Source organism: Callorhinus ursinus, unplaced genomic scaffold, assembly GCF_003265705.2.
Source record: "Callorhinus ursinus isolate GAN/ISIS: 27379988/994484 unplaced genomic scaffold, GSC_fseal_2.0 scaffold6, whole genome shotgun sequence".
NCBI classification, from domain to species: domain Eukaryota; kingdom Metazoa; phylum Chordata; class Mammalia; order Carnivora; family Otariidae; genus Callorhinus; species Callorhinus ursinus.
In genome coordinates, this window is record NW_027397068.1 from 35,148,431 (window position 1) to 35,173,692 (window position 25,262).

The 25,262-nt window shown below is 39.5% G+C and overlaps 1 protein-coding gene across 2 annotated transcripts in view; it reads right to left on the bottom strand.

The window, feature by feature from the left end:
- The window catches only part of TRAPPC3L (trafficking protein particle complex subunit 3L), a 40,438-nt gene extending 15,204 nt beyond the window's left edge, over window positions 1-25,234 (bottom strand). Inside the window, exons 1-4 of one of the 2 annotated variants that reach the window (XM_073893822.1) lie at window positions 25,103-25,203; window positions 23,891-24,111; window positions 21,741-21,838; window positions 18,193-18,292 (exon numbers count right to left, since the gene is read on the bottom strand). In XM_073893822.1, the coding sequence (XP_073749923.1) occupies window positions 18,193-18,292; window positions 21,741-21,838; window positions 23,891-23,917 (225 nt within the window). In that variant the 5' untranslated portion in view covers window positions 23,918-24,111; window positions 25,103-25,203. Of the gene's footprint in view, window positions 1-18,192; window positions 18,293-21,740; window positions 21,839-23,890; window positions 24,112-25,102 lie in introns of both variants that reach the window. The other variant, XM_025860661.2, reaches the window with a different exon arrangement.
- Window positions 25,235-25,262: the final 28 nt, after the last annotated feature.

A 25,262-nucleotide genomic window follows, 5' to 3' on the forward strand; every position in this document is an offset into this window, starting at 1 on the left:
GTGTGTGTGTGTGTGTGTGTGTGTGTGTGTGTGTGTGTGTGTGTGTTTGGGTGGGAGGGTGGGAGAGTGGAATGTGGAGGATGTAAAGTTGCAATATATTTGCAATATATTTGATATATTACTTGGATTTTAAACATGGTGTGTGATTAATATTTAACAACTGGCTCTTAAAAAAATCCTGATTTGAAGTGTTTGCCAATTTCTATGACACAGATTCAAGTTACCCAGGTGAGATCACTGAAGGCAGAGTGAGGAAGAAATGCTAACCACAGGCTCTCTTGAGCCTTTCAAAGAAGCTCTTAAAGCTAGCATTTTTTTTTTTTTCATTTACATTGATTCTAACCAAACCAACTTCACTGCATCTTTGGTGCATCTGGGTTTCACTTTAATAAAACCTAACCATGGTAATACAGCTCAATGGCTCCAATGGAAAGTTGGAGTCTTATCCTTCTCCCCTTGAATCTGACCTTAATGAACCAATAGCATGTAGCAGAAGTGAAGCCAGATTGTGCAAGTGTTGCAGCTTATGCCTTGTCTCTGGCAATGCTCAGCCTGGCAGAAGCCAGCCACCATACAGGAAGTCCAATTACCCTGAAAGCTCCAAGCTCTGAAGGTCAAGCTAACCAGGAGAGTGAGAGAGAGCAAGATAGAGAGAGAGAGAAAGGAGCCTGGTCAGCCCCAGCTGTCCCAGTCGTTCTAGCTTAGGTGCCAGACGCATTAGTGAAGAAGCCATTCCAGACAGCCTCAGTAGACATGACATGGAGAAGAACCAGGGAACCCAACCAACAGCCAGAACAAAGACCTGAGGTCTATGGTCCTAATGAAGACTTTCCAGCCATCCAGACTTTTGAGCCACCCCTTCTGAGGCTGCAAGACATCATAGGGCACTCCCTATTGTGTCTTGCCTAAATCCCTGACCCAGAAAATCATGGGCTTAAATAAATGTTTGTTGTTTCAAACCGCCAAATTTGGGGGGACTATGAAGCAATAGATAGCCTAAACCTAATACAGGAAAATCAGAATTTATTAAGGGAAAGCAAGTAGAGGTGAATTGGATTTAGACATAGATTTATACAAAGATTCTCTTCATGCATAAGTTTTCCTTAATTTGTTCCTCTAGATTCCATTTAACAGTCTATCTTCAATGGCACAATTTAATAGATGCTGAATAGGTGTCTCTCCAAAACTGCTCCACCAAATCCTGAGATTAATTTGCAATTATTTCTGGCTAAATTTGTTTTGAGAGGAACACACTTCTGTGGGTTAAATTCTGTTTAAAATAAACATAGTACAGAGAGAAGTAACCTATGATTTGTCATTAATACCTAGAACAAAATGGGAGCGGAGTGTACAACAAAGATAGGTTGGCCTTGAGTAAACTAGAAACAGATTGTTCTTCTAGTCTTGCTCCTTAAAGTGTTGTCTTCAGACCATCAGCATTGAGAGGGAGTTTGTTAGCAATGCAGAATCAGACCCCATCCCAGACCTGTTGAATCAAATCTTCAGTTTGGCAGGGTCTTAGGTGATTTCTTCACAACTTAAATTTTAGAAGCACTAGAGCAGTGGTTCTCAAACTTTCAGCTCATGTCAAAATCCTCCAGAGGGCTTGTTAACATGGAGACTGCTGAGACCAGAGTGTCTGATTTGGTAGGTGTGGGGTGAGGCCAGAGAATCTGCATTTGTAACCAAGTTCTCAGGGGATGCTCATGCATGTGGTCCAGAGATCACACCTTGAGAACTGCTCTGAAGCACAAAGCAGGCCGTGCTGAGGAAGGCAGGCTAGAAGAGATTCACAACTTGGGCCCCATCCCAGAGCTACTGAGTTAGACACCTCGGTTATGTTGTTATCAACCTGTCTGGGAACATGGGATGCCTTTCCATTTCTTTTCCATTTATTCAAAGCTACCCTTTGTCCTTTAGAAATATTTTAAACTTTTCCTCACACAAGTTTTCTAAGTTTCCTGTATTTTTAGGCATTCTTCTTTTCTACTGTAGTCAATGGTTTCTTTTTCCCATGATATCTTCTAAGTCGTGTTTAGTCGAATACATGCAAAAGCTATTTCTTTATGCATATTATGATTTTATTCTCTGTAGAGCTCTAGAATTAGAAAATAACCATTTTGCTACCCCTAAGGACATAATGGATCTACATGAGACATAGTGAATTCTAAACTCCTAGGGGAAAGCATGGTGGCATGAGGACCACACCACTTGAAGCCACTCATGTTCCTTAGCATCGCTAAAAGTGGGACAGCCAGAGATTCTGTGCCTCTTTGTGCTGCACAGTGCAAGAGGAAGTCCACAGGATCACCTGTCAAATATTTCCTGAAAAATTCAATCTGAATCTAATCAAGTGTTTAGATCTAATTACTACTTTATAGGGAAAACAGGCCAAAGAAAACAAGTTAATGAGGAAGCAACCAAGTAAATCGACAAAACAGGACATTCTATTTGACACGTGACACAGTTTTCTACAGACCAATGGCACGAAAAAAGGGGGAAAAAAGAGAAAGAAGAGACATAACAGCCAGAAGCAACATATGAGCCGTATGTGTAACCTGTTTCAAACAGTCAACTATAACAGTATATCTTTGCCATATTTAGGGAAATATGAATGAGTATTAAATGGGTAGTAGATGATTTCAGGGAATTATTTATAATAATATTATAGATTAAACAGATGTATGTAAAATACATACCATGTTATGTATAATGATAGTATGATGGTTTTACGTTTTTTAAAAAGTCCTTACCAGTTACAGGTGCATATTGAAATGTCTCTGTATATGTTAACATAATGTTTAGGATTTTCTTTAAGGGCATCTTGGTGGCTCAGTTGGTTAGGTGTCTGCCTTTGGCTCAGGTCATGATCTCAGGGACCCGGGATCGAGTCCCGTGCTGGGCTCCCTGCTCTGCAGGGAGTCTGCTTCTCCCTCTGCTCCTCCTCCCACTCGTTCTCTCAATCTCTCTCTCTCTCAAATAAATAAATAAAATCTTAAAAAAAAAAGAATTTTCTTTAAAATATTTCAGCACAGGGGTGCCTGGGTGGCTGAGTCAGTTAAGTGGCTGCCTGAGGCTCAGGTCATGATCTCAGCGTCCTGGGATCGAGCCCAAGTTGGGCTCCCTGCTCAGCGGGAAGTCTGCTTCTCCCTTTGCCCCTCCTGCTTGTGATCTCTCTCTCAGATAAATAAATAAAATATTTTTAAAAATAAAGTATTTCAGCACAAAAAAAGGGGGGTAGCTGAAAGATGAAACAAGGACTGTTTAGCTGGTTCACACTTTCTCTACTTGAGCGTATTTTAAGTGTTAACTCTCTTTTCTTTTGTTACCTGTTGGTACTGAGGAAAAATCCAGTGCCATCCTAATTTATTTCTAACATGATGTTTTTGCCTGTATTTTCACATGAAACAAGATGAAACAAGATTGGCCTCTTCTCTACTTGAAGGAGTGCTTAGCTGGTTCACACTTTCGCTACTTGAGTGTATTTTAAGCGTTACTCTGTTTTCCTTTGTTACTGGATGTTACTGAGGAAAAATCCAGTGCCATCCTAATTTATTTCTAACATGATATTTTTGCCTGTATTTTCACATTTTTTTTTAAATTTTATTATTTCTTTGAGAGCAAGAGTGCAAGAGAGTACGAGTGGGGGTGGGGGGTAGGGGCAGAGGGAGAGGGAGAAGCAGACTAGCCACTAGTGCTGAGCTCGATCCCAGGACCCTGAGATCATGGCCTGAGTCGAAGGCAGACACATACCAGAGTGAGCCTCCCTGGCGCCCCTCAAATAATATTTTCACTGTTCAGTTGGTTAAGGTTGAGTTACGCAAAAAGAACACTTGTGCAGCTGTAAGAGAGATCATATTCTAAATTTTGTTCTTCCACCAAGGAGGGAAGGCAGAATTAATGTTTATTGACAACCTATTATGCGATGGATACTTTACATATGGTTTATATTTAAAATTTCCCAAGCATACTCAGGGGGGAGGAGGGATTACTGTTTCTATTTTTATGAGAACACTGAAGTTCAAAAAGGTCAAGGTTAAGCCACGGTAAGAGAATAGAGCCTAAATTTGGACCTGGATTTGTCTGATCTCTTAACTTCCACCACAGAAATGTTGTCTCATGTTGGTGTATTCTCAAGTACTTATTTAACTTTTAAAAGCATGTTTTCTCATTGGTAAAATCAGAATGTTGGATTAATACATCTCCGAATTTCAGCTCTATTGTCCTAAATTTACAGCCAGTAGCACATGAATTCCATCAGTGGGCTTCTTTGTGTACTCCTGGGTATTCATGTCTAGCTCGGAGGTTCCTGGCCTCTTTCCCATTCGGCACAGCTCTTCCACCTTGGGTTTCTACATTATGTGGGATAGCTATACCCAAACCATGCTTCTAGTTCCCTGTCTCAATAAGGTCAACTTCCTACTATTTCCTTTGATAAAAATGATACTTGATAAAGAAGGGATCTTCAGCACTGGGAAGTTCACAAAAGATTTGGAGTAGTCTCCAGACTTTAAGTTTTACATCGTTCGAGTTCATCTTTCTGTCCATACGACTAGACATCTTTTTACAGTTTCAGATTTCCTGACCCTACAGCCGCACCCATGCTAGAGAAAAATCTTTAAAAGCTTTAAATTATAATGAAAATTGAGATGAAAATGGGGGAAATGAATTAATTATTTTATCTAATCACATTCTCTAGATCATCTCCAGGAATAAGATTAAGTAAGAAAAGTATGAACTCCGGTGATATGAGTAATTCTGTTTAAGAGTGATACCACAAAATATATACATCTCTGGGTAGAATACATAACCCATGAAACAGTTACTAGTTGCGCCATAACAACATCTTATTCCTAGATTTTAACATGGACGGATGTACGTCTGCATTAATAATGATTGCTGATGGTATCAACAGAACAGGATTCTTTCTCTCAGGGGTTTTTTTTGGTATTTGAATCATGGAAGGAAACATGAGGGATAGTAATTAGTGTTTTAAGAAAGTTCGCTTCCTTAAACACCTGGCTAACTATGAGTGGGTCTCACTGACCCTGTATAGGAAATAAGCAGTTAAAAAAATATATAGTCACAAACCAGTGTTTGATCATTTTCTATCTTCTTTGGGGGGAATGTCCTAGAAGACCCAGCTTCTCTTCCTACCTCCTTCCCAAGAGATAAGCTAGTCATCCCAACCACTGCTGGGGTGGGCATTGTTTCAATCAAGACTATCCACTTTCTTTCCAATGATATTTTATTTTATTTGAAACACGTAAAAGAGATAAAAGGAGAGGTAACTCTGGAAGAATTGGGACTGAAGATCTGGAGGAGAGGCAGCCCTCACATACCGCCCCCTGCCTTTCCAGCAATCACCCTACAGCACCAACCAAGGAACACAGTTTGCAAACTCTTGCTTTAAAGCAGAGGAGGCCCATGAAGATCGTTTGGGGAGCATCTTATTTCCAGAGACCGTCACTCAATTGGTCAAAAGTAGGGCCTGGGCATCTGGATTTTTTTTTTTTTTTTTTTTTTTTTAAGCTTTAGGTGATTCTGTGGAGCAATAAGAATTGAGAACCATTACCCTGGAGCATCAGCATCACTGAGAGGTCAGGGCAAGTCTGAACAAAATCTTGCTTCTGACATGCACAAAGGACACTGAGCAGGGAGGCCCCAGAGTGTGGCTGTCTTCCCGCTGTGTCTCTGAACCCTTAGGCCCAGTCGGACCTTGCTTCAGCCTTTGGGGTTTGGTTCCCCCAGATTATTCCTTCGGCCGTTTTCATCTCCTGGGAAGGAATTTCTTTGTAAATAGTCACAGTGGCAAAATGGTCCCAACCCTATTGCAATTCTCAATGCGCACACTCGGGTTTGTTTCATAAGTCAGGGTCTCATGAATCTCATCCAAATGAGTTAAGAGACAGAAATAAAACTGAGACTCTCCAACGGAAAGTTAAGACAGCCTGGATTTTCATGTGCTGACATATCTGGAACATTGAAGACTCACCTGGGGCATCTTTGGTAACAGTGCCAAGGAGATAAGACGCTAGATAAAGCCAGATGTCCTGTGAGACCTGATCATACACAGAAAACTAGAAGATGGACGTTTGTAGGTAAGGGGGGGGCGATAACTTGCAGAAGTTACTGACCAATTGAGCCTTAAGAGACACTTCTCTGTGACTAAAGGAAAAATAATATTACACAAGTGTTGTCATAGTAAGAGCTTATGGGTAATTTTCCTGCAGGTGCCTTGCTTTCATTCTGGAACTCTGCCGTGAGTAACTGATGTGGTCTGCTGGGTTGGGCCGAAGCAGTCCACAGACTCCCCAGACCTTGTGGCTATGCACACAGGCTTTTCCACAAAAGAGATCTTCCTACGCTTTCCTTCTCTCACCCCTCCCAGAGGTACAAAGGGGAATAGGTCAAGTATGTGTGGGTGTTTATGTAAGGAAACTCTTGCCTACTCAGAGGGGGGAATTAAGCCTAAACGGTTATACTCCTTTAAACAAGTGTCTTATTTTTAATAATCCATCTACTATATTTCCGGCCCCAATGGGAAGATTTCTCAAAATACTCGATGAGTTCCTTTTGCTGTTAATATTCATCATTCTTTAAATATGGAGAACTTTATGACTATAAAGCGTTTTTCTTTCCATTTAATTTTTTCCACTCCCTTCTTCCCTGCTCAAATATGTTACTAAATCAGAAAATGGCCTGACATTCAGCTCGCTGTGCGGCCAGCCTTCTCTGGAATGCTGTGTGGCACTGGGCTGTGACTTCCATGGAATTCAACCCTGTTTGTCAAGGGCTCTCACTTATTTTAATATCATCTGTTGGAAAAAGTGGAAAAAGTAAAGCAATTCAATAGGCCCCTAACACTACATTGTGAGTTAGCCTTTGAAAAATAGTAATTAATAGCAAAAGAAGATGTACTGTCTAAGCTTCATCTGATTAGCTTCCATTGTTGGGGGAGGGAAGAAAGGAAGTGTAATCCTAGGAGGGCACTGTGGGGCCAGTGCCCTCCCCCTGGGATCCAGACCCATCTGCACCACAGGGCAGGGTGGTGGCGGGGGGAGCAGAGCTCTCTGTGACCTGGTTTCCAGTTGCACCCCGTCACCTGTGAACATTCACACGCCACTTCCCTCCAGATCCTTTGGATTAATGGCTGAGCCTTTCACTGGTTTTCTCCCCACCCATTCAGCTCCCCACACAGGTCACATGGTGAGGACTGCCTGGCTCCCAAATCCCACCTAGACTCTGAGGACCCTACTGTTCTAATACCTCAATTTCCCACTTCAATCTTCTGTGTGGGGGTGGGAGGCACATACAATAATGGCCACATTCTCAAACATCCATTTACAGATTATTCTAGTATAAAACAATGGCAAGACACCTAAATGTTTTAGGATGGTGGTGTGTGTGTGTCGGGGGAGGGGGTGGATCTTTGAACTAACAGTCACAACTGTTGGCTGTCTGATGTAGGTGAAGTAAGTGGTTAGCCACCCTGTACCCTCTCCCTGCTTCTCACCCAGAATTATCTGGATTGCCTGAGTGGAAGTTTCCCTCCATTAGCATCTGTGTGGGGAGCACAGAGCCTCCTCTGTGTTCTGGAAGACAGAAGGCTGAGTCAGGGCGTATCGTCTGGTGATGCTGACGGTAGGGCCAGGGCAGTGAGGTGCTCCCAGCTCTGATGAGATGAGTCACCTTTTGAGAGAATCACCAGCAAAGACCAGACCTCCACCCTCAGGGGGAGATTTTAACAAAGGGCAGGGGTTGCCTAGTGATAAAAAGGTTCCAGTTTTCCCTCTATTCTATGCCATTCAGGCTGCATTTCTTAGTTTATCCCTTCAAATAAATTGTGTGTAAGGAGGAGGAGGAGAGTGTGTGTGTGGATGGGTGGGTGGGTGGCGGTAGGATAGGAGAGGTAGGGGGGTCAGCATGGAGGCAACTTTAGAATTGAGATTTAAATTTTCATCCTGGTTAAAAAAAGAATATTCAAAGGACAGAAAAAAATCTCCCAATTTTGTGCACAGAATTAGGATGTGGACACAATTCAGGGGTCGTGCATTGTGCTGGGCGCATTACACTTAAGTTTACACGCAGAATTGTGAAATATGATGCCATTTAGGAAAATTATTCCTTTTAAACATGTACATTATTTAGAAATCGAAGGAAGACAAATATAATCAGAAAAAAAGAAAGGAGGGACACCTGAGTGGCTCAGTTTGTTAAGTGTCTGACTCTTGATTTTCGACTCAGGTCACGATGTCAGGGTTGTGAGATGGAGCCCTGCATCAGTTTCCACACTCGGAGGGGAGTCTGCTTGGGATTCGCTCTCTCTCTCTCTCTCTCTCTCTCTCTCTCTGCAGCCCCCTCCCTCCATGCACACTCTTTCTAAAGTAAATCTTTAAAAAAATAAAAAAAAGAAAGGAAGGAAAGTAAAATACAGAAACATAAGAAACAAAACCTGTTTGTTTTGTTTTTAAGAGAAAGGAACAAACCTAAGATATGCTGATGTCTCTGTCTTGAAAGGCCTGGCTCAAGTTCATTTCACCTGGGCAGTTTTCCTATTCACATAAAAACATCAGGTCATCTCTGGTAACATTCTCTGAAAGAACAGAGAATGCCAAGAGAAGGGATTGAAAAAGATTTAGAAAAAGAAACAAAAGCAAAAACTGCATGGGATTAGAGGACCAGAGCAAACTTTTATGATTGGTTCCTTTATAAGAAATTCAAAAGAAAACCCAATACTGTCTGTTGTAGCACAACATCATTTTTCTCAGGAGAATCTGACTATCTCCCTTCCACGGAAGCATCCCTCAGAGTTTACCGTTCTGAGAAATGTCTGCCCCACCCTTAGCTAGTGGTCTAAAATATTTATTTCCAACAAATAATGTGGTTTGGCTTGGATTGCTTCCCAGAGGAAGCATTTTTTTAAAAAAAGTTTTCTTACTTGATTATTACCTGCAAAACACATAGTAAGGCCAATTCTTTTGATTTCAATACCTTATAATTAACATGCTACATGGAGCCTGCTACACTCTTCTACACAGGAATTCTAGCCTCTGGAATAAAGGAAAACACACTCCAGCATCAGTAAGACAAATAACACGAGCGGAGGGTCCATAACTAAAGAAGACTCATAAATAATTTCCTAGACAGGAAGAACGAGGTCTTTGCTAATTGCTTTGCTCCGTTGTGGGAGCTCTCAGAATGTTTTTCACACCCAAATCCCCTTCTTGTGGGGCTCCCTGTGATGGCCAGGCCCTGTGTCTCATTCCACTGCCATTCTGACCATAGATAATGGGCTAGGATGGGCACTTGAGAGCCTGGGCAGTCAGTCCACAGCTTGGCTACGGGCCGGAAGACACGGGGCTTGGAAGCTCTACCACAGAGGGCAAGTGATTGACTGGACAGGTTAGAGGCTCTTTTTGGGACTTTGACTATGAGACACAGAGAGTCACAGAAGACAAAAGACACCCAGAAAGAAGAGAGTAAAGGAGAGTAAGCAGAAGTCCTGAGGTGGCAGAGTCATGGGTGTGGAGAGAAGATAAAGAATAGGAAGATGTCAGCAGGGAGTAGCAAGAGCAAAACAAGCAGAAAATAGTTGAGTCACCACAATGACAAGGACTGAAGCAAGGAAACTTAGATGCTTGCTCCTGACATGACAGGGTAGACTGAGGGATTTCCTGATTTCTGCTCTGCCATGAGGCCTAGGTCTTGTGTCCGAGAACATCCTTACCATCAACCACTATCACCTGACATAACCCACCAGCCAGCAGTGTAAAGAAGTCTACCCAACACAATTTGGCTCCATGATGAATTTTTGAATACATTTCAAATATTTTCTAAAAAAAATGGAAATGGATTTATTTAATTTATCAATTTTATCGTTAATTAGCTTCTCTTAATAATGGAATCTTACCGTACATGGGTTTAGAAAGTATGAAATACATTTTTGTGCAACTAAAGAGATTTTTTTAGCTCCTAGGCTAGAGAAAGGTGTAATTGTATTTTCTTATTTGCCCTTATAATAAACTGGAAGTGATAGAGGCCTTTTGAGTAAGTTCAGTGAAATGTAATAGCTAATGACTTGATTACCTATTTAATGCTTGCATTTTGTAATCGCAATTGACCCTAGTGTAGCAAGACCGAATCTCTCTCTTCTCCTGAAACTTTCTACACTCATATAAATAGTGGTGAATAAAACCCCCGAATGTTTCCATAAAATTATCAAGATGAGTTCACTGTCCATTATTTAACGAGAATCAGCTCTTTTCCTGTCCAGGATCCTATTTCAGTTCAAATTGTGTTATTGCAGATCGGCTATTGTGAGCCACCAGACACTTTTGGAGCACTGGATTTCCAATGTAGTAAATACTGCTTGAAATAAGAGAGCTTCTGCAGGTGGTGGGAGCCAGGGAGGGAGGGGTAGGCAGGCTCTAATGTGGAGATGAATGTGGACCACTGCCCTCTCCCGGACAGAAGAAGAAGATCAACAGTGTGTACCTGAGGGAAAAGATCTACAGATATTTTCCAAATTCACTCCGACAATTTTTAATGAATGTCTACAATGTACTGGTTTGCCATGGCACTGTGGGCCAAACCCCAAGAATGTTTGAAATTATCCCTCCCTTTGAAAAGCTTACAGACGGGACGGGGCAATGAAACTTCCCAGAAATGAAAGGTAACTTCACTCTGGTGTCAAATCAAAGTAACTCAAGAAATTCTGTATTATTTCCATTCTTTGTATAGCATTTTGGCTGTAGTTAGATGGAGAACAGAAATATATACAAAAAAAAAAAGCTGGTCAATCGCAAATTCTTGGAAGATCAGCAGGCACAAACCCCAGTAAAATGCTATTTCACAGACAAACACATTAAACTAAAATGCAGACTCACTGCACTCACTCTCAGTAAGGGTAATAATCATGGGTTCCCTTACATTTCCAAAGTTGTTCGGTCATGTTTGCTTAGTCATCGTGAGGGCAACTCCTGCCTCCTACAAAGAACACTGTTTCACCTTTCGGCACATTTCAGAAAATGGATCTGGTCCATTTCAAGCTTAGGAGCCCCTCCCCCAGATGGTGAGTCTAAGCCCACTCTACTTTTCACTGGGCGGCCACTTAGGTGCGAACGTACCATGGTGCCTTCCTTTGGACTTCCAGGGAAGAGAGCACAGGTTATTAGCCAGTCCTGTTCTGAGGTTCGTGGCCCATAATGTCATTTAATGGCCCTTGGAACAGTAAGAAAATAGAGGAGATTTAATAGTCATGGGGAGAGAGAACAGATTTGGTTATAGAGAAATCCGTAAAGAGGCAGTGGTTGGATTTAATAAATGTCAGTGTTTAACAGAAAGTTTTCATTTCAGGGGCACCTGGGAGGCTCAGTCATTAAGCGTCTGCCTTCGGCTCAGGTCATGATCCCAGGGTCCTGGGATCGAGCCCCGCATCGGGCTCCCTGCTCCACGGGAAGCCTGCTTCTCCCTTTCCCACTCCCCCTGCTTGTGTTCCTTCTCTTGCTGTGTCTCTCTGTGTCAAATAAATAAATAAATAAATAAATAAATAAATAAATAAGAACGTTTTTATTTCAGAAGTTTGCAGGTTAAAAAGTGTGCTCTTTGGCCTGTTTGGCATCTTCATTTGCAGGAAGTTGATGCCACCCTGCTAAGAGAAGAATGCAGCTTCCTTCATCTCATTGCCCTTCCCCCAGCCAGCTTGAGCTACCCTGAGAGGTGAGAATAGTTCCTGTGTGGGCCAGCAGTTTGGATAGGGTCAAACACGAGACCACCGAAGTCAAAAAATGGCCACGGACATGTATGGGACAATCGCACCGACTCAGGCCTTCTGTGCTGGTTGTCCGATGATGGCCTCTCAGCTCCAAACTTACTCTTCATTGCCTTGCTTGTGAGGCTGGATGTAGATCTTGCAAACATTTCTCCTTTGGCAGTAGAAGTTTCTGTAGGGTTACAGCAGGAGGACGGACTTCTCTTCCTGGCCCTGGCGTGCCTTTTCTTTGCTCACTCCTGCTGGAAACGGTGACTGGCCGGGCATGGGGCACCCAGCGGCACTCCCTTCCGAGTTCTGGCTCCCTTCCCGTGGCTTCCTCACTGCCGCCTTAGCCTACTTACACCCCCGTGGGGGGTTGCTGTTTACCAGTTTGGATCCATAATTCCGTACCCACCTATCTCAGCCTGACAACCCAGACACCTTTTCCAGCATCCATGGGCTGCAATCTCATGTCTCCAAAGACGTTTGAACCCCAGCCGTGGAAAGAGGGTCCCTCTTCAAACTGTGGTCTTCTTTGGGTATTTTCTCTCAGCACTAGGATATTCTTTAGCATTTTTCCCCCTTTCTTAGTGCTAGTCCCGTATAAATTGTTAATAATGCTTTCTATTAAACCTTCTTGACTGAAATGATTGTGTGGTTTCTGTCTCTTGATGGGGCCCTCACTGATTAACCTTCCAAGCCATGGCACAGCCCTCTGAAAAGGTCTAATAAAGTCAGATTCGGATGTCCTTGTAGAAGCATAAAGTCAGTGCTTCTGAGTACAAATCTGTCTCGGAGATTGTAATTCTATGGCTGTGCAGCCGCCACCATTCTGAAATGACTCAGGAGTTTTAGGCTTCAAAATATGTGAATTACTTGTATCAGTCCAGCCATGGTAGTTTTGTGCCTTCAGATCAGAAGCAAGATAAAAGAAATAAGACCAGTATGATTTGCTGGAATCCTTCTGTGTAGCCTCAACTCTAATCTTAAATGGACCGATTTATTGAAATAAAAATGGCCATCCAGTTAAAAAATAACCCCTCTGCCATTCAAGTCCCTCTCTGGATTATATTCCTAAATCTTTTGCCCTTGAGTTTATGCTTCTGACAGTCACCATTTAGATTTCCTCCCTGCTTTAGGCATCCTTACTTATATCGCCTCCTATGAATACTTCCTTTCAATTATTTCATTGATTTTATATCACTCACCAAAAAAAAAAAAATCATTGCTCTCATTATATAATTCAGATAAAATTTCAGTTTATACTATTAAAAGGAAAAGATTGAATTTTTGCTTTTCAGAATTTCCAGGGATTATATATTGGGGTCCAATTTTTTAAACTAAAGATCAGAATTTCGAGTTTTACAAGTCTTTTTATATTTTTTATATATCATATATTTTTCCCTAAAAATTTCATCTTACTGTGACAACACCCCTGACGTGATGTTAATACTGAAAAATTACACATTCCTTCTAACCCTTATAATGACATCATGATGACATTGACCTGATAGTGAAAAGCTTTCCCAGCTTTGATGACAGAATTTGTGCTAAGCCAAGCAGTTGTAAACAGCACCAGTAACTAGATGGTATGGATGCTCTGAGGGAGGCTTTAGAAACTACACCCATCACACTCAGCTCTTTATGATTATAGTTCCATGTCCAGATTTTGCCTAGGGAAAGCAAAGCCTGAAAATCAGAAAAACTGCATCTGGAGGAGGTCCCCCCGACGGATAGGGAAGCTGAGTTTCTGACAGGCTGCATGACTTACTCAGGGTCACGCATTGGGAATGTGGCTGAGTAGGATGTGGACTCATCTTAATCTCGACTACACTGGATTTGGTTAGATTATCACTTTGCAACTGATGAGGATCAGAGCTTCTTGTGTTTAAATTGCTTTTAAAAGGCGATGTTATAATATCTCTTGTCAAGCCTATCCTTTATGATCATCTTGACTTTAAAGGATTAAGTTTATCTCTAATTAGCTTCTCTTAATAATAAAACATTTGTCATGGATGTGTTTGGAAACCATGAAATATATTTTTGTGTAACTAAGGAAGTAGGTTTTAGACCTTAGACCAGAGTGAGATATTTTCAACTTGCTTTTATAACAAACTGAAAGATTTATGCCTGTTAGATTACAGTTAAACTCTCCAATGTTTCATTACTACAACTAAAAGCAGCCACAGTGACTCCACTGAAAATTCCACGCTTTCAATTTTCTCAGAACAGTAGTCATAACAGGAGAAAATCCTCAAATGTAAATTTTAATATCTCTTTTTTAAGATCTTATTTATTTATTTGACACAGAGAGAGAGCACACAAGTAGGGGGAGCAGCAGAGGGAGAAGGAGGCTCCCCGATGAACAGGGAACCCCATGTGGGGCTCGATCCCAGGACCCCAGGATCACGACCTGAGCAGAAGGCAGTCGCTTAACCGACTGAACCACCCAGGTGCCCCCACAGGTACATTTTAAAGAAACAATTACTTTTGGGAAAAACACTGGAATACGATCAGAAAAATTAAATTCTCAGCTGGCTTTTTTGACTATGTAACTGTGGTGACATCATCCTAAGACTCAATTATGTCATCAGTAAAATGAGGCTAATGATGGCTATCGTTTTTACTTCACAAGACTCTTGAAAGGGAAAAAATTAATAGGTGGCAATTACCTTGAGCTTTCCTAAAGAAAGGCGCTGTATTACTAATAGTATTTAAACATCATGTTATAATGCTGCTGACAATCTTTATAAATTATACAACTTATTTAAAATTTGAAGTGCTTTGAGGCAATCAACACAAAAGTAGACTTGTATATGATAAAATTATATTTTAAAAATGGATACATTTTAATGTTGCAGGAATATGACTTTAGAATTAGCCTGTCATCTCTTTTTTATATGAAATATAAGGCCTGATTACACTTTTTTTGAGCAGATTTGGTCTGTCATGGGATTTCTCTTTACCACTAGATGGCGCAATCTGAGGTCTAAAGCTCCTCGAAATGCAGCTACACAAGGATGATGGCAGTGTTCTGTATGAGGGCATGGTCTGAGGCGGCCGCCAAACAAAAGTCACAAGGTTTGGGTTCTATTCCTGACCCTACGATGTTCCATGGGCAGCATGTGAGAATGGTAAATTTCCTCTGACCTTGCTCCACGCCCCCCTAAAATTGACTCTAACATTTGACACCTGCCTCCTCTCAGGAGCGTTTACAAGGATGAATAAGATAATGCTGCTGAAGGCCGGACCTTCTAATGAAAATTGCCAATTATAAGCAAAACATCAGTGGGTGCATATGTAACTAAGGTCTGCCCCTTCCCCTGCGTTAAAATGCTTCTGAGTTGGGTGACATCATTCCCACATGTAAAAGAACATTTTGCTCGAGAAGGGAAAATGATTAAGACGGAGGAAATCTGGACTTTGAAGGGAAGTGCAAAGACCAGGAGACAACCCCTCTGCACAAGAGAAAGGTGAGAGTGACAAAATATTCTGTTAATTGCAAGAAGGAATCTTGCAAAGGAGTAGAGGTGGATTTTTTCCCAGTTTGTTGAGGACAGGAGGAGCAGATCAGAATTTCCATGACATGAGAAAAATTAAAAAATAGATGTAAAAAGTTTAGAGGAGAGATGTTTGGAAAGCGAATGTTCTTGGTTTCACATCAAACAGACCTGTTTCTTTTAAAATTTTTTAAAAATTGGAATCAGAACAGTTAACACAGGATCTACCCTTTTAACACATTTACAGGTGTACAATATTTTATTGGTGGTGACTGGTACTATGTTGTACCACAGACCTCTAAAGCTCATTCATCTTGTTTGACTGGAACTTTATGCCCATTGGTTAATAACTGCCCATTTCCTCCTCCCCGAAGCCATCCATCCCCTCTTTGATTTTATGAATTTAATTATTTTAGATACCTCATCTAGGTGGAATCATGCAGTATTTGTCTTTCTGTGTCTGGGTTCAACCATGTTGTTTCACATTACAGAATGTCCCCCCTTTTTTTGAAGTATGTCATTGTATGTATATACTACATTTTCTTTATTCATCTTTCAATTGCCTTTTAGGTTGTTTCCACATCTTGGCTATTGTACATAGTGCTACAATGAATATAGTGTGTTAATATCTCTTCAAGATCCCGATTTCAAGTTTTTTGGATAAATACCCAGAAGTGGGATTGGTAGAGCCTATGGTAATTCTATTTTAAATTTTTTGATGAACTTTCAAACTGTTTTCCATAGTGGCTGTACCATTTTGAATTCCTACCAACAGTGTGCAAGGGTTCTAGTCTCTCCACATCTTCACCAAAACGTGTGTGTGTGTCCGCAAGATTATGACCTGAGCTGAAACCAAGAGTCGGATGCTTAACTAACTGAGCCACCCAGGTGCCCCTGTTCTGGGAATTTTACAGTTTTGGGTCTTATGTTTACATTTTAATCCATTTGAGTTCATTTTTGTGTATGGTGTAAAGGTCTAATTCTATTCCTTTTGTATGTGGACAACCAGTTTTCCCAGCACCATTTATTGAAAAGACAATCCTTTCCCCATTGCCACGCTCAATGGTAAAAAATGGAAAACTTTTTCTCTAGGATCAAGAACCAGAAGGATGCTTCCTCTCACTGTTTCTACTCAACATAGTACTAGAAGTCTTACCTAGAGTAGTTAGTCAAGAAAAAGAAATAAAAGGCATATAAATTGGAAAGAAAAAAGTAAAATTATTTCTCTTTTACAGATAGATGATACAATCTTAAATGTGGGAAACCCCTCAATACTCCACACAAAAAAAACCTGTTAGAACTAAGAAGTGATTTCAGGAAAGTTGCAGGATACAAAATCAGTTGTGTTTCCATTTACTAACAACACACTATCCAGAAAGGAAATTAAGAAAACAATCCTATTCACAATAGCAGTGAAAAAGGATAAAATACCGGGGAATAAACTTAAGAAGGTGAAAGACTTGTATCTGAAAACTATAAAACATTGATGAAAGAAATTAAACAAAACACAAACAAATGGAATGACATCTGATGTTCATAGATTGGAAGATTAAATATTGTTAAAATGTCCATACTACCCAAAGTGATCTACTAACTCAATGCAATCAGCCTTCATCAAAACCCCAATGGCATTTTTACAGAAACAGAACACAACCATCTACATTTATATATTTCAAATATTTCCCATTAAAACACCTAGTATTTTTCTAGTATTGCACATAAACTTGGCTTAGTGAAAAATTATTTTATTTTTCAAACTACTGCTTCATTCTTTTAGTTATATTCTGCAAATAGGGAAAGAGAATTTTTTAACCTGTTTAGTTGTGTGGTAAACTCACTACACTGAGACTAGAAGAACTGGATTTCAATTTCAACCACATTATTCATGAAATAATGAAATAATGAGAAATGAAATAATGAGAGTAAGGGTAACAAGAATTGGGAAAATCTTTCATTTAGATTGTGTTTTTGAATGCATACTTTTTTGGTATATACTAGTACTCAATTTTTATCATAATCTTTCTGGGACTCAGTTTTCTTATCTGGAAAATGGGAACAACTCCTACTCTGCTTACTTCACAGGGATACCGTAAGAGTAAAAGACAAAAGAACATGTAAAACTGCATTTGGAGTCACAAAGCACTATGTAGAACGATTATTGCCACTCACGTGAAGAGTCAGTTTGGAAATAATAATATTAAGGGTCAGGAGAGAAAAGAAGAAGGAGACCAACTTAATAGGTCTGTTGTGAGAATCTGGAGGCAGTATACCTGAACCTTATAAATATCTGATACCCAGGCGTACTTGCCAGGTCTCCCCCAAATGAACGACACTAGGTTAATAACCGTAGACCAGCAGATTAAAGGGATTCTGGCTAAGGAGGCATTTCCCGATCTCATCTTCTACCTAAGTTATCTGAGCTGGTCTCAGGAGATTCCAAGTTGTCTCTGGTATTGATATACCTGTGAAAGTTCTTAGAGCACATACTTTTACAGGAAGCTTTATTTTTCTCTTGGGGAAACATTGCTCTGGGAATAAAATGGCCACAACAATATTCTCTGAGACAGCCGAAGACCACTTCCTCTGTGTGCTAAAGTGATTATACAAAGAAACCGGTTTGGGACATCATGTTATGAGGTTGCCCTTATTACACGCCCTTTCTGTTTACCATCTCAAAACATTTTCCCGTGTGGGGCATACACTCCACACACACTGTGTGGTCAGAAAAATCTATAGATGCTTAAGTGCCTAAAAGCACTTACCTCTGTTCACAAAGGCTTTAATCCTGTGCTGAAATAAAATGTTTTTCAATCAGAATCTCTTAGCACCTAATAATGAATACAGCTAGAACCTACCCAAATCAGAGCAGAAAGCCTCAGAACTGAGGACAAATCAAAGATTTTCAAAACATCTTGAAAGAGCTAAAAACGCATTTACCTGGGCAATTATGTCTGTAATTTCTGAATAACTATGGCATCTTCTTACACAAGATCGAGCCAAAAAGTCTTCCACCAGCCGTGTTCCAATGCCATATCCCCTGTGATGAAGGAAAGAGTATGGTCTGAACGTAATATTTGAGTAGTGAACTCTAGCAGTGTTTTAGAATGGAGTCCTCTGTTGAGCACTTTGCATGGATAATAAAGTAAAGCAAATCTGACAAGCCTAATGGCTATTTGGCAGTAGGCTCTTTATTTGTCTTTCAGATACAGAAGCAGAGAGCATTTATCGGGGAAATATTAACTAGTTTTCTATGAGCAGAAAAGCCTGAGGAAGTAAGGCTGGCCCAAATTTGACAGTGTATATTAAAGCTAAGGGAGATTGGTGTTCATAGCTTAATGTATCTTCTTGGCAACTAACTTTGTCATCAGTAGCTGTTGATGGAAACGGCATGAGGATCTAGCTAACTTCTCTACTGTAGGTGTGGTACTTGGATGCTCATTCTTCTCTTAGCATAGTTATGGTAAAAGTGCAGACATGGCCAGGATGGGCTCCAGAAGGACAGGAGGAAGGGAAAAGAAAAATCAATTTTTGTTGTCAGTGTAGGTTTCTGCAGTTAAAACTCTGAAGTTTAGCGAAAAGAAAAAGTGACATCCAGAAAATTCATTTTTCATTCTAGGGGAACTGAATCTATGGGACTTGGGAGAAAGTATTTGTATTATCCGGTAGCTTCACCCTACCACAAACGGACTGAGTAGTACCTGAAGTACAATGTTGAAGGCATCTTACTGAGATGTCAATACAGCTGAGTATGTGGCTGAGATGCTTGAGCAGACACTTTCGACAAGACAGACCTAAGAACTTTCAATCTAGTTGAGCAAATATGACCTTAGTGGTGGAAATAAAAAGAAATAAGACTGCCTTTGTTAAACAACTGGCATAAAACTTGTCTTTTAATTTCACAACCACATGTACATAGACAAATGAAATGATGTGAACGGAGCAATAGAAGATCCACCAAGATAAAGACACCACAGTGCGTAAAGGGAATGTCTGTTACATAGGGCCTGAAAGGGCGGGGGGGGGGGGCGTGGAGCTATTTGGTGGCTGGGTGGTTGCGGGGGGGACAGATTTGATGTCAGAGTGCTCATTAATTCACTAAATCTGTGAGATATTTTATTGATATTTTGGAGTAGGAAGAAATATTCAATTTGACTTACTTGCCTTCTGAGGAAACTATTTTGTGAGTCTAGCTAGAAAGTTCACACTGAAAAAAACTTTTGAAGAACAGAATGTATACTTTACAGAAATAGTTGTACTGGGATTTAAAAAATGTTCCCAGTGTTTTCTAATTTTCATGCATAACTATAGCCTGGACAGTGGGAAGTGATAGAAAGTCAGAATGTTGGGGCGCCTGGTGGCTAGTCAGTTAAGTGTCTGCCTTCAGTTTAGGTTGTGGTCCTGGGGTCCTGGGATCCATCCCAGGGTCCTGGGATAGAACCCCGAGTTGGGCTTCCTGCTCAAGTGGGGAGCTTGCTTCTCCCTTTCTCTCTGCCCCTCCCCCCTCACTCGTGTGTGCTCTCTCTCTTTCTCTGCTCTCTTTCAAATAAATAAATAAAATCTTTATAAAAAAAAGCCAGAATGTTATGATCAGTGCAGTGTGTGTGTGTGTGTGTGTATAAGTGTGTACATACACACACACACACACACATCTTGCTTTTGTCAAAGGGTATGTTTCTGTAAAGTAGATAGTTTATATATCAGATTAAAAATGTAAGGTGTTTTTAGCAGAAGCTATTAAAGAAATCCAAATGTGAATTATTGCTTTTCTTAAGGCAAGGCCTTCCTGTAGCCTCTCAAAATTTATTCTTTAATATTTCATTCTTATTTGTTAAAATGTGCACCCAAGTAGCTAACCAAGGTATGTTTTTTCAGTCAAATAAATGAGTTTCTTCATTTTCTACGGCTGTTCCACAAAACAATGCAAATTTAACATAAGCTACATAAAATGATATATATTCTGGAAATGCTGTATCACAGGTTTAAGTATGACCTAAGGTAAAATAGGTTAAGCAGCTCCCACTATTACAGACATTTTATCTTAGGAAGCACTCCTGACTAATGAAGAGGAAATGAAAAAAAAATTTATATGAACCAAAATAAATAGAGGACAATGAAAAAGAACTTTCTAGTAGAAAAAGAATAAGCTTAGAAAGGGAGGAAACTAGGGTTCAAAAAAAACCTTTCAAGCTTTCCTTTATGTTGTCTTTTTTCTGTTTTCCAACTAAAAACACAATGAATCCTTTTTAAAAGCCCTACAATGCTCAACTAGGCTAAATTTCCCTTTCAACCTTTCTAACTAAATCTTCCAATTAGTACAAACTTTCTAGTCATTGCCCAGTTAGAGAGTCCTTTTTAGGATCCATAATTAAGAGGCTCAAAAAATGTTGACAGATATTTTAATATTGAGCAATAATCTGATGATCATATAATTATTCTGAGAAAATTAAAGGTTGAATTTGTGCAGAGGGAATCTCCATTAATAAAGACAAGGAGAATGAAGTATATTTTAAAAGGAAAGGGTGGGCACTGTGAATTGTGCAAGACTGTTGAGTCACAGATCTGTACCTCTGAAACAAATAATGCAATATATGTTAAGAAGAAAAAAGAAGAAGAAGAAGAAGAAGAAGAAGAAGAAGAAGAAGAAGAAGAAGAAGAAGAAGATAGCAGGAGGAGAAGAATGAAGGGGGGGAAATCGGAGGGGGAGATGAACCATGAGAGATAATGGACTCTGAAAAACAAACTGAGGGTTCTAGAGGGGAGGGGCGTGGGAGGATGGGTTAGCCTGGTGATGGGTATTAAAAAGGGCACATTCTGCATGGAGTACTGGGTGTTATACGCAAATAATGAATCATGGAACACTACATCAAAAACTAATGATGTAATGTATGGTGATTAACATAACATAATAAAAAAAAGGAAAGGGTGGGTTTCTCCCTTTAATATATTTTTAAGTAAAGCATAGCAATGGTAAAAGCATTCAAACAATAAAAACACTACATAGGAAAAAGTAAATCTCTCTTCTATGGGTAATCCCCTGTCTCCAAATTCTCTCAGGCAACTGCCATTAGCAATTTTTGGCATATCCTTCCACAGATGGTCTATACTTACATAAGCATATATTTATATTAGAAGGAGTTATCTTAGAACAAAAGACTGCTGAAAAGAATCAAATTTGATGATCTGTAACATTGTTAAAAGAACAATGTTTTACCATACTTTTGCTTACAAGTGACTAGCAAAGAAATGATTTTGACCTAAAAAGAATATGTTCCATGCTTGATTTTCATAGAAAAAAGTTTCCTTCCTCTTACTTTATACTTTACGACAACCCAAATGGCCGTTGTCAGAAATGATGTTCAGCTTTAAAACGTGATTCTTTGAAATCATAGAAGAGCTCGTGAAGTAGGGCAAAGTCATTAGAGGTGGACAAAATTCAGAGGATATTAACAATATACACTCCATGAGAACAAAAGACTTCTACTTACATTTTATCTAAATATTTGTTCACATCTTCATCTTTTTCATAATCTTTACACAGTTGGGCAACCAGAGCTCCATAGGTGAGGACAAAGAGATCTTTGTTCTAGAGAAAAAAGGGTTGGTTACTTTATAGGCAAAGCTATGGACAATGTGCTACTCTATTTTTTTTTTTTTAACAAAATGTTCCAACTGCAAGCAGCCTTTGAGATCATCTGCTCATTTTTTCCCACCCTCCTAATTATTGCAACAATTTTGACTTCTGAGAACAAGTTGTACCTATATTTGGATCCATCGCTGATAAGAAAAGAGCTGTGATATGGAATAAATTTCTTTTTTTTATTTTTTTCATGTTTTATTTATTTATTCATGAGAGTCAGAGAGAGAGAGAGAGAGGCAGAGGCAGAGGGAGAGGGAGAAGCAGGCTCCCCGCAGAAGCAGGGAGCCCGATGCGGGACTCGATCCCAGGACTTTGGGATCATGACCTGAGCAGAAGGCAGACGCTTAACCATCTGAGCCACCCAGGTGCCCTGGAATAAATTTCTTAACAGGAGAAATCTTTCTATGCGTTTGCTAATAGTATATAGCTTGCAAGGTATTATCATCGGGCAAGGTTTTTAAAAAAATAATTGCTAATATAAATTTCTATTGTTCTAGAATGGCCTTTGGTATCGGCCGACCATGTTTTCAGCTGGAAGGAATAATTGGTTGAGACTTCTCTTGAGTTTGCACAATCCCTAATGGGTTCCAGATCTGCCAAGGAGACCATCAGGATGAACTCAACTGTAGCAGCAAATTTGTGAGATGTTGTTTTATTTATACTTAGTGAAAAAAGGAGAATTTGTACTTTCCTTATAGATGTCCAAAATATGGCCTATTTTCAGAGTGACCTGAATATGAAAACTACAACTAAGAATAGTTTAGGTTTGGTTTAGCACAGAGAGGTTGAAAGTATGGGAAACAGAACACACAAATCTCAATCAATCCATTTGACAAAGTCTCTCCGTTTTGCTTCTGCTATTGAATACTATCTAAGAAAAGGACGGAGATACTAGGGATAATTTATTCCAGTGCTCTTAGCCCTACAGAGGAGGGAATAAGGCCTAGAAGGAGTGAGTGACTTGTCCAACGAGCCATCAATTGGCAGAGCCAGGGTGGAGCCTGAGACTGCAAGCTCCACTCTGACATAGCAATTACCTCTGAGGTGCACAAAAGAAGGCCTGTTTGAAGTAGAGGTGGGTGGGACAGGGAGGCATGAAAGGGAACCACGGTGGAAAATAATCTTACTTCTTGCATAATCTTGTATTTACATGAAAAGCTAAATGTGGATTCCAGGTTAGAAGAGGTGTTTTTACCTCTAGACCCAGGTATCTTGGGTAACCTAACATGGAGGGTAACATTTGACCTGATAAGATGTATTCTTTTTTTTTTTTTTAAGGCAAAGGCAGAAATGGTTAAACAAATCAATAAAATTATTCAACAAAGTAACTTCTGTAAATGTTATATAATTTTGATCAAAATACTTCCTAAATTTACCCACTACCACCAGAGTCCACCTCCCTATACATGGGTTTATACTATGACAAATATGTTTAAGTAGATAGAATATTTGTTATAACTAAATAAGTTTCAAATGGACAGAATCTAAATAATTATAGTTACAAAATTATGTCCATATGTGGACATCATTTATGTTAGAACTATAAATCAAAATGTCGTAAGTGGGTGTAGAATATACATTAGATACACTAATTGACATTACGTTAAGGACTAATCTCTATGAGTCAGGTATAGAAAATAAAAAGTATGTTAATATTTCTACTAGGAAACAAGAAATATAAAGCAAGTGATTTTAACAAAAATATTGTTAAATCACTAAAGGGTCACAATATATTCAATTTTAATTCTGTTCTCATTTAACTCAAAAACCTAAGCATACACTCTAAGAAATGTCTGTAAATTACACATGGAATATCTTCTCAACATATACGGAGCCACCACAGAAGATACATTACTGCTATGTGGAAAGAGCACAACATAAAAATAAGCAACGGTTGAAGGAGAGAGACAGAAAGAATAATGTAGTTATTGCCACTAGCAACAAAAGCAGAAGAATTTGAAAAAGAGATAAAAGGAAATGAAATTATACCCTACTTGCATGCCGGAGCCTCAGCATTGTGCCCATTTATAATATGACCAAACTGAAATCATGGCATTTTCTTCTTCCTCTTTCTCTCTTATTCTGATGGGTGAATACTACCTACAGTTTACTTGTAGCTAAGTTTCAAGTTCAATACCCACGAGGGCCAGTTTTTCCATTTTGTGTCCTCGTAAAAGGCTGTACCTTGAGCAAAGTGTCCAGTAGGTCTCAAATCCATACTACCGGTCACAGAAAATGTCAACATAAAATTTATCTTCACAATTTATAAAACAATAAAAACAGTCATTTTCACATATGAAAAACAGAACACCATTAGTTATTTGAGACTTTGGATACATTAGGATAAAAGTGTGTTTTAACTGACACGTAAATGAAGTGATTTCGGTGCACTCTGCAATATCTTTTAGTATTTCAGAACCCCACATAAAATAAATCAAGATCCCAGAATGCCAGAGGGGCCATCTGGAGGCATTCCCAACTGGGGTGTGACAGTTAATCATACAATTCCAAGTTCCCATAACTGAAATTACTTAATTTTCTTCAGTGCTCATCAATTTCCTGAAATAATTAAAAGAGCTTTAAACATAACAGTAAATTTTCACATCTGTAACTTCTAATGAGAGGATTAAAGAAGAAGCTTTATCCAAAGCTAATATACAAGTAATTAAGTTTTGAAAATAACTCTGAGCTTGGAGTATATAGAAAGGATAATAGCACATACCAAATTATAATAATAGATACTTACATTTAAGACAAGGAAATACATCTCTAAAGGCAATCTTTTAATGCTGAGTTTTTTGCTGATCTGTTCCCATTAGTTTAACACATAATCACTATTTTATATATATTTTATATACATTTCATTTCCTAGTTCATGAAGTATGAAATACAAAGAATTGCTTTATCTTTCCATATTTTCTGTCAGGCACAAGAGATAAATTTGACACGTTATAGATCTAATTAGTCACAAAAGAAAACCCTAAAACCTGTATAAAGACTCAATTATTCTGTTACAGTGTGTTAGAAATCATTGTACTATTCCCAGAGGTGTGATTTATGATCCACTCCACTAAACACTTCCTTGCTCCCCTGAAAAAAAGTCCACGGATAGTGTCACCTTTTGAAATACACCAGAAATCACTCAAGAAAACATTTTCTTTGAAGTAGAAGAAAGGCCTCTTTGAGAATATGTTTATAAAGAGATCTTACGATTTTATGGTAGTCTGGTTTTCTGTGTGCAGGGCGAGGCATGGTGCTTGAGAGATGAAGAATGTGATCTTCGATTTCTTTTCGTCGGCTTTTATTTTAGAGGTGTATCCATCTCTGTCGTCCTGTTTTTGCACGTTCCTTCTTCCTTGGAGACAAGAGC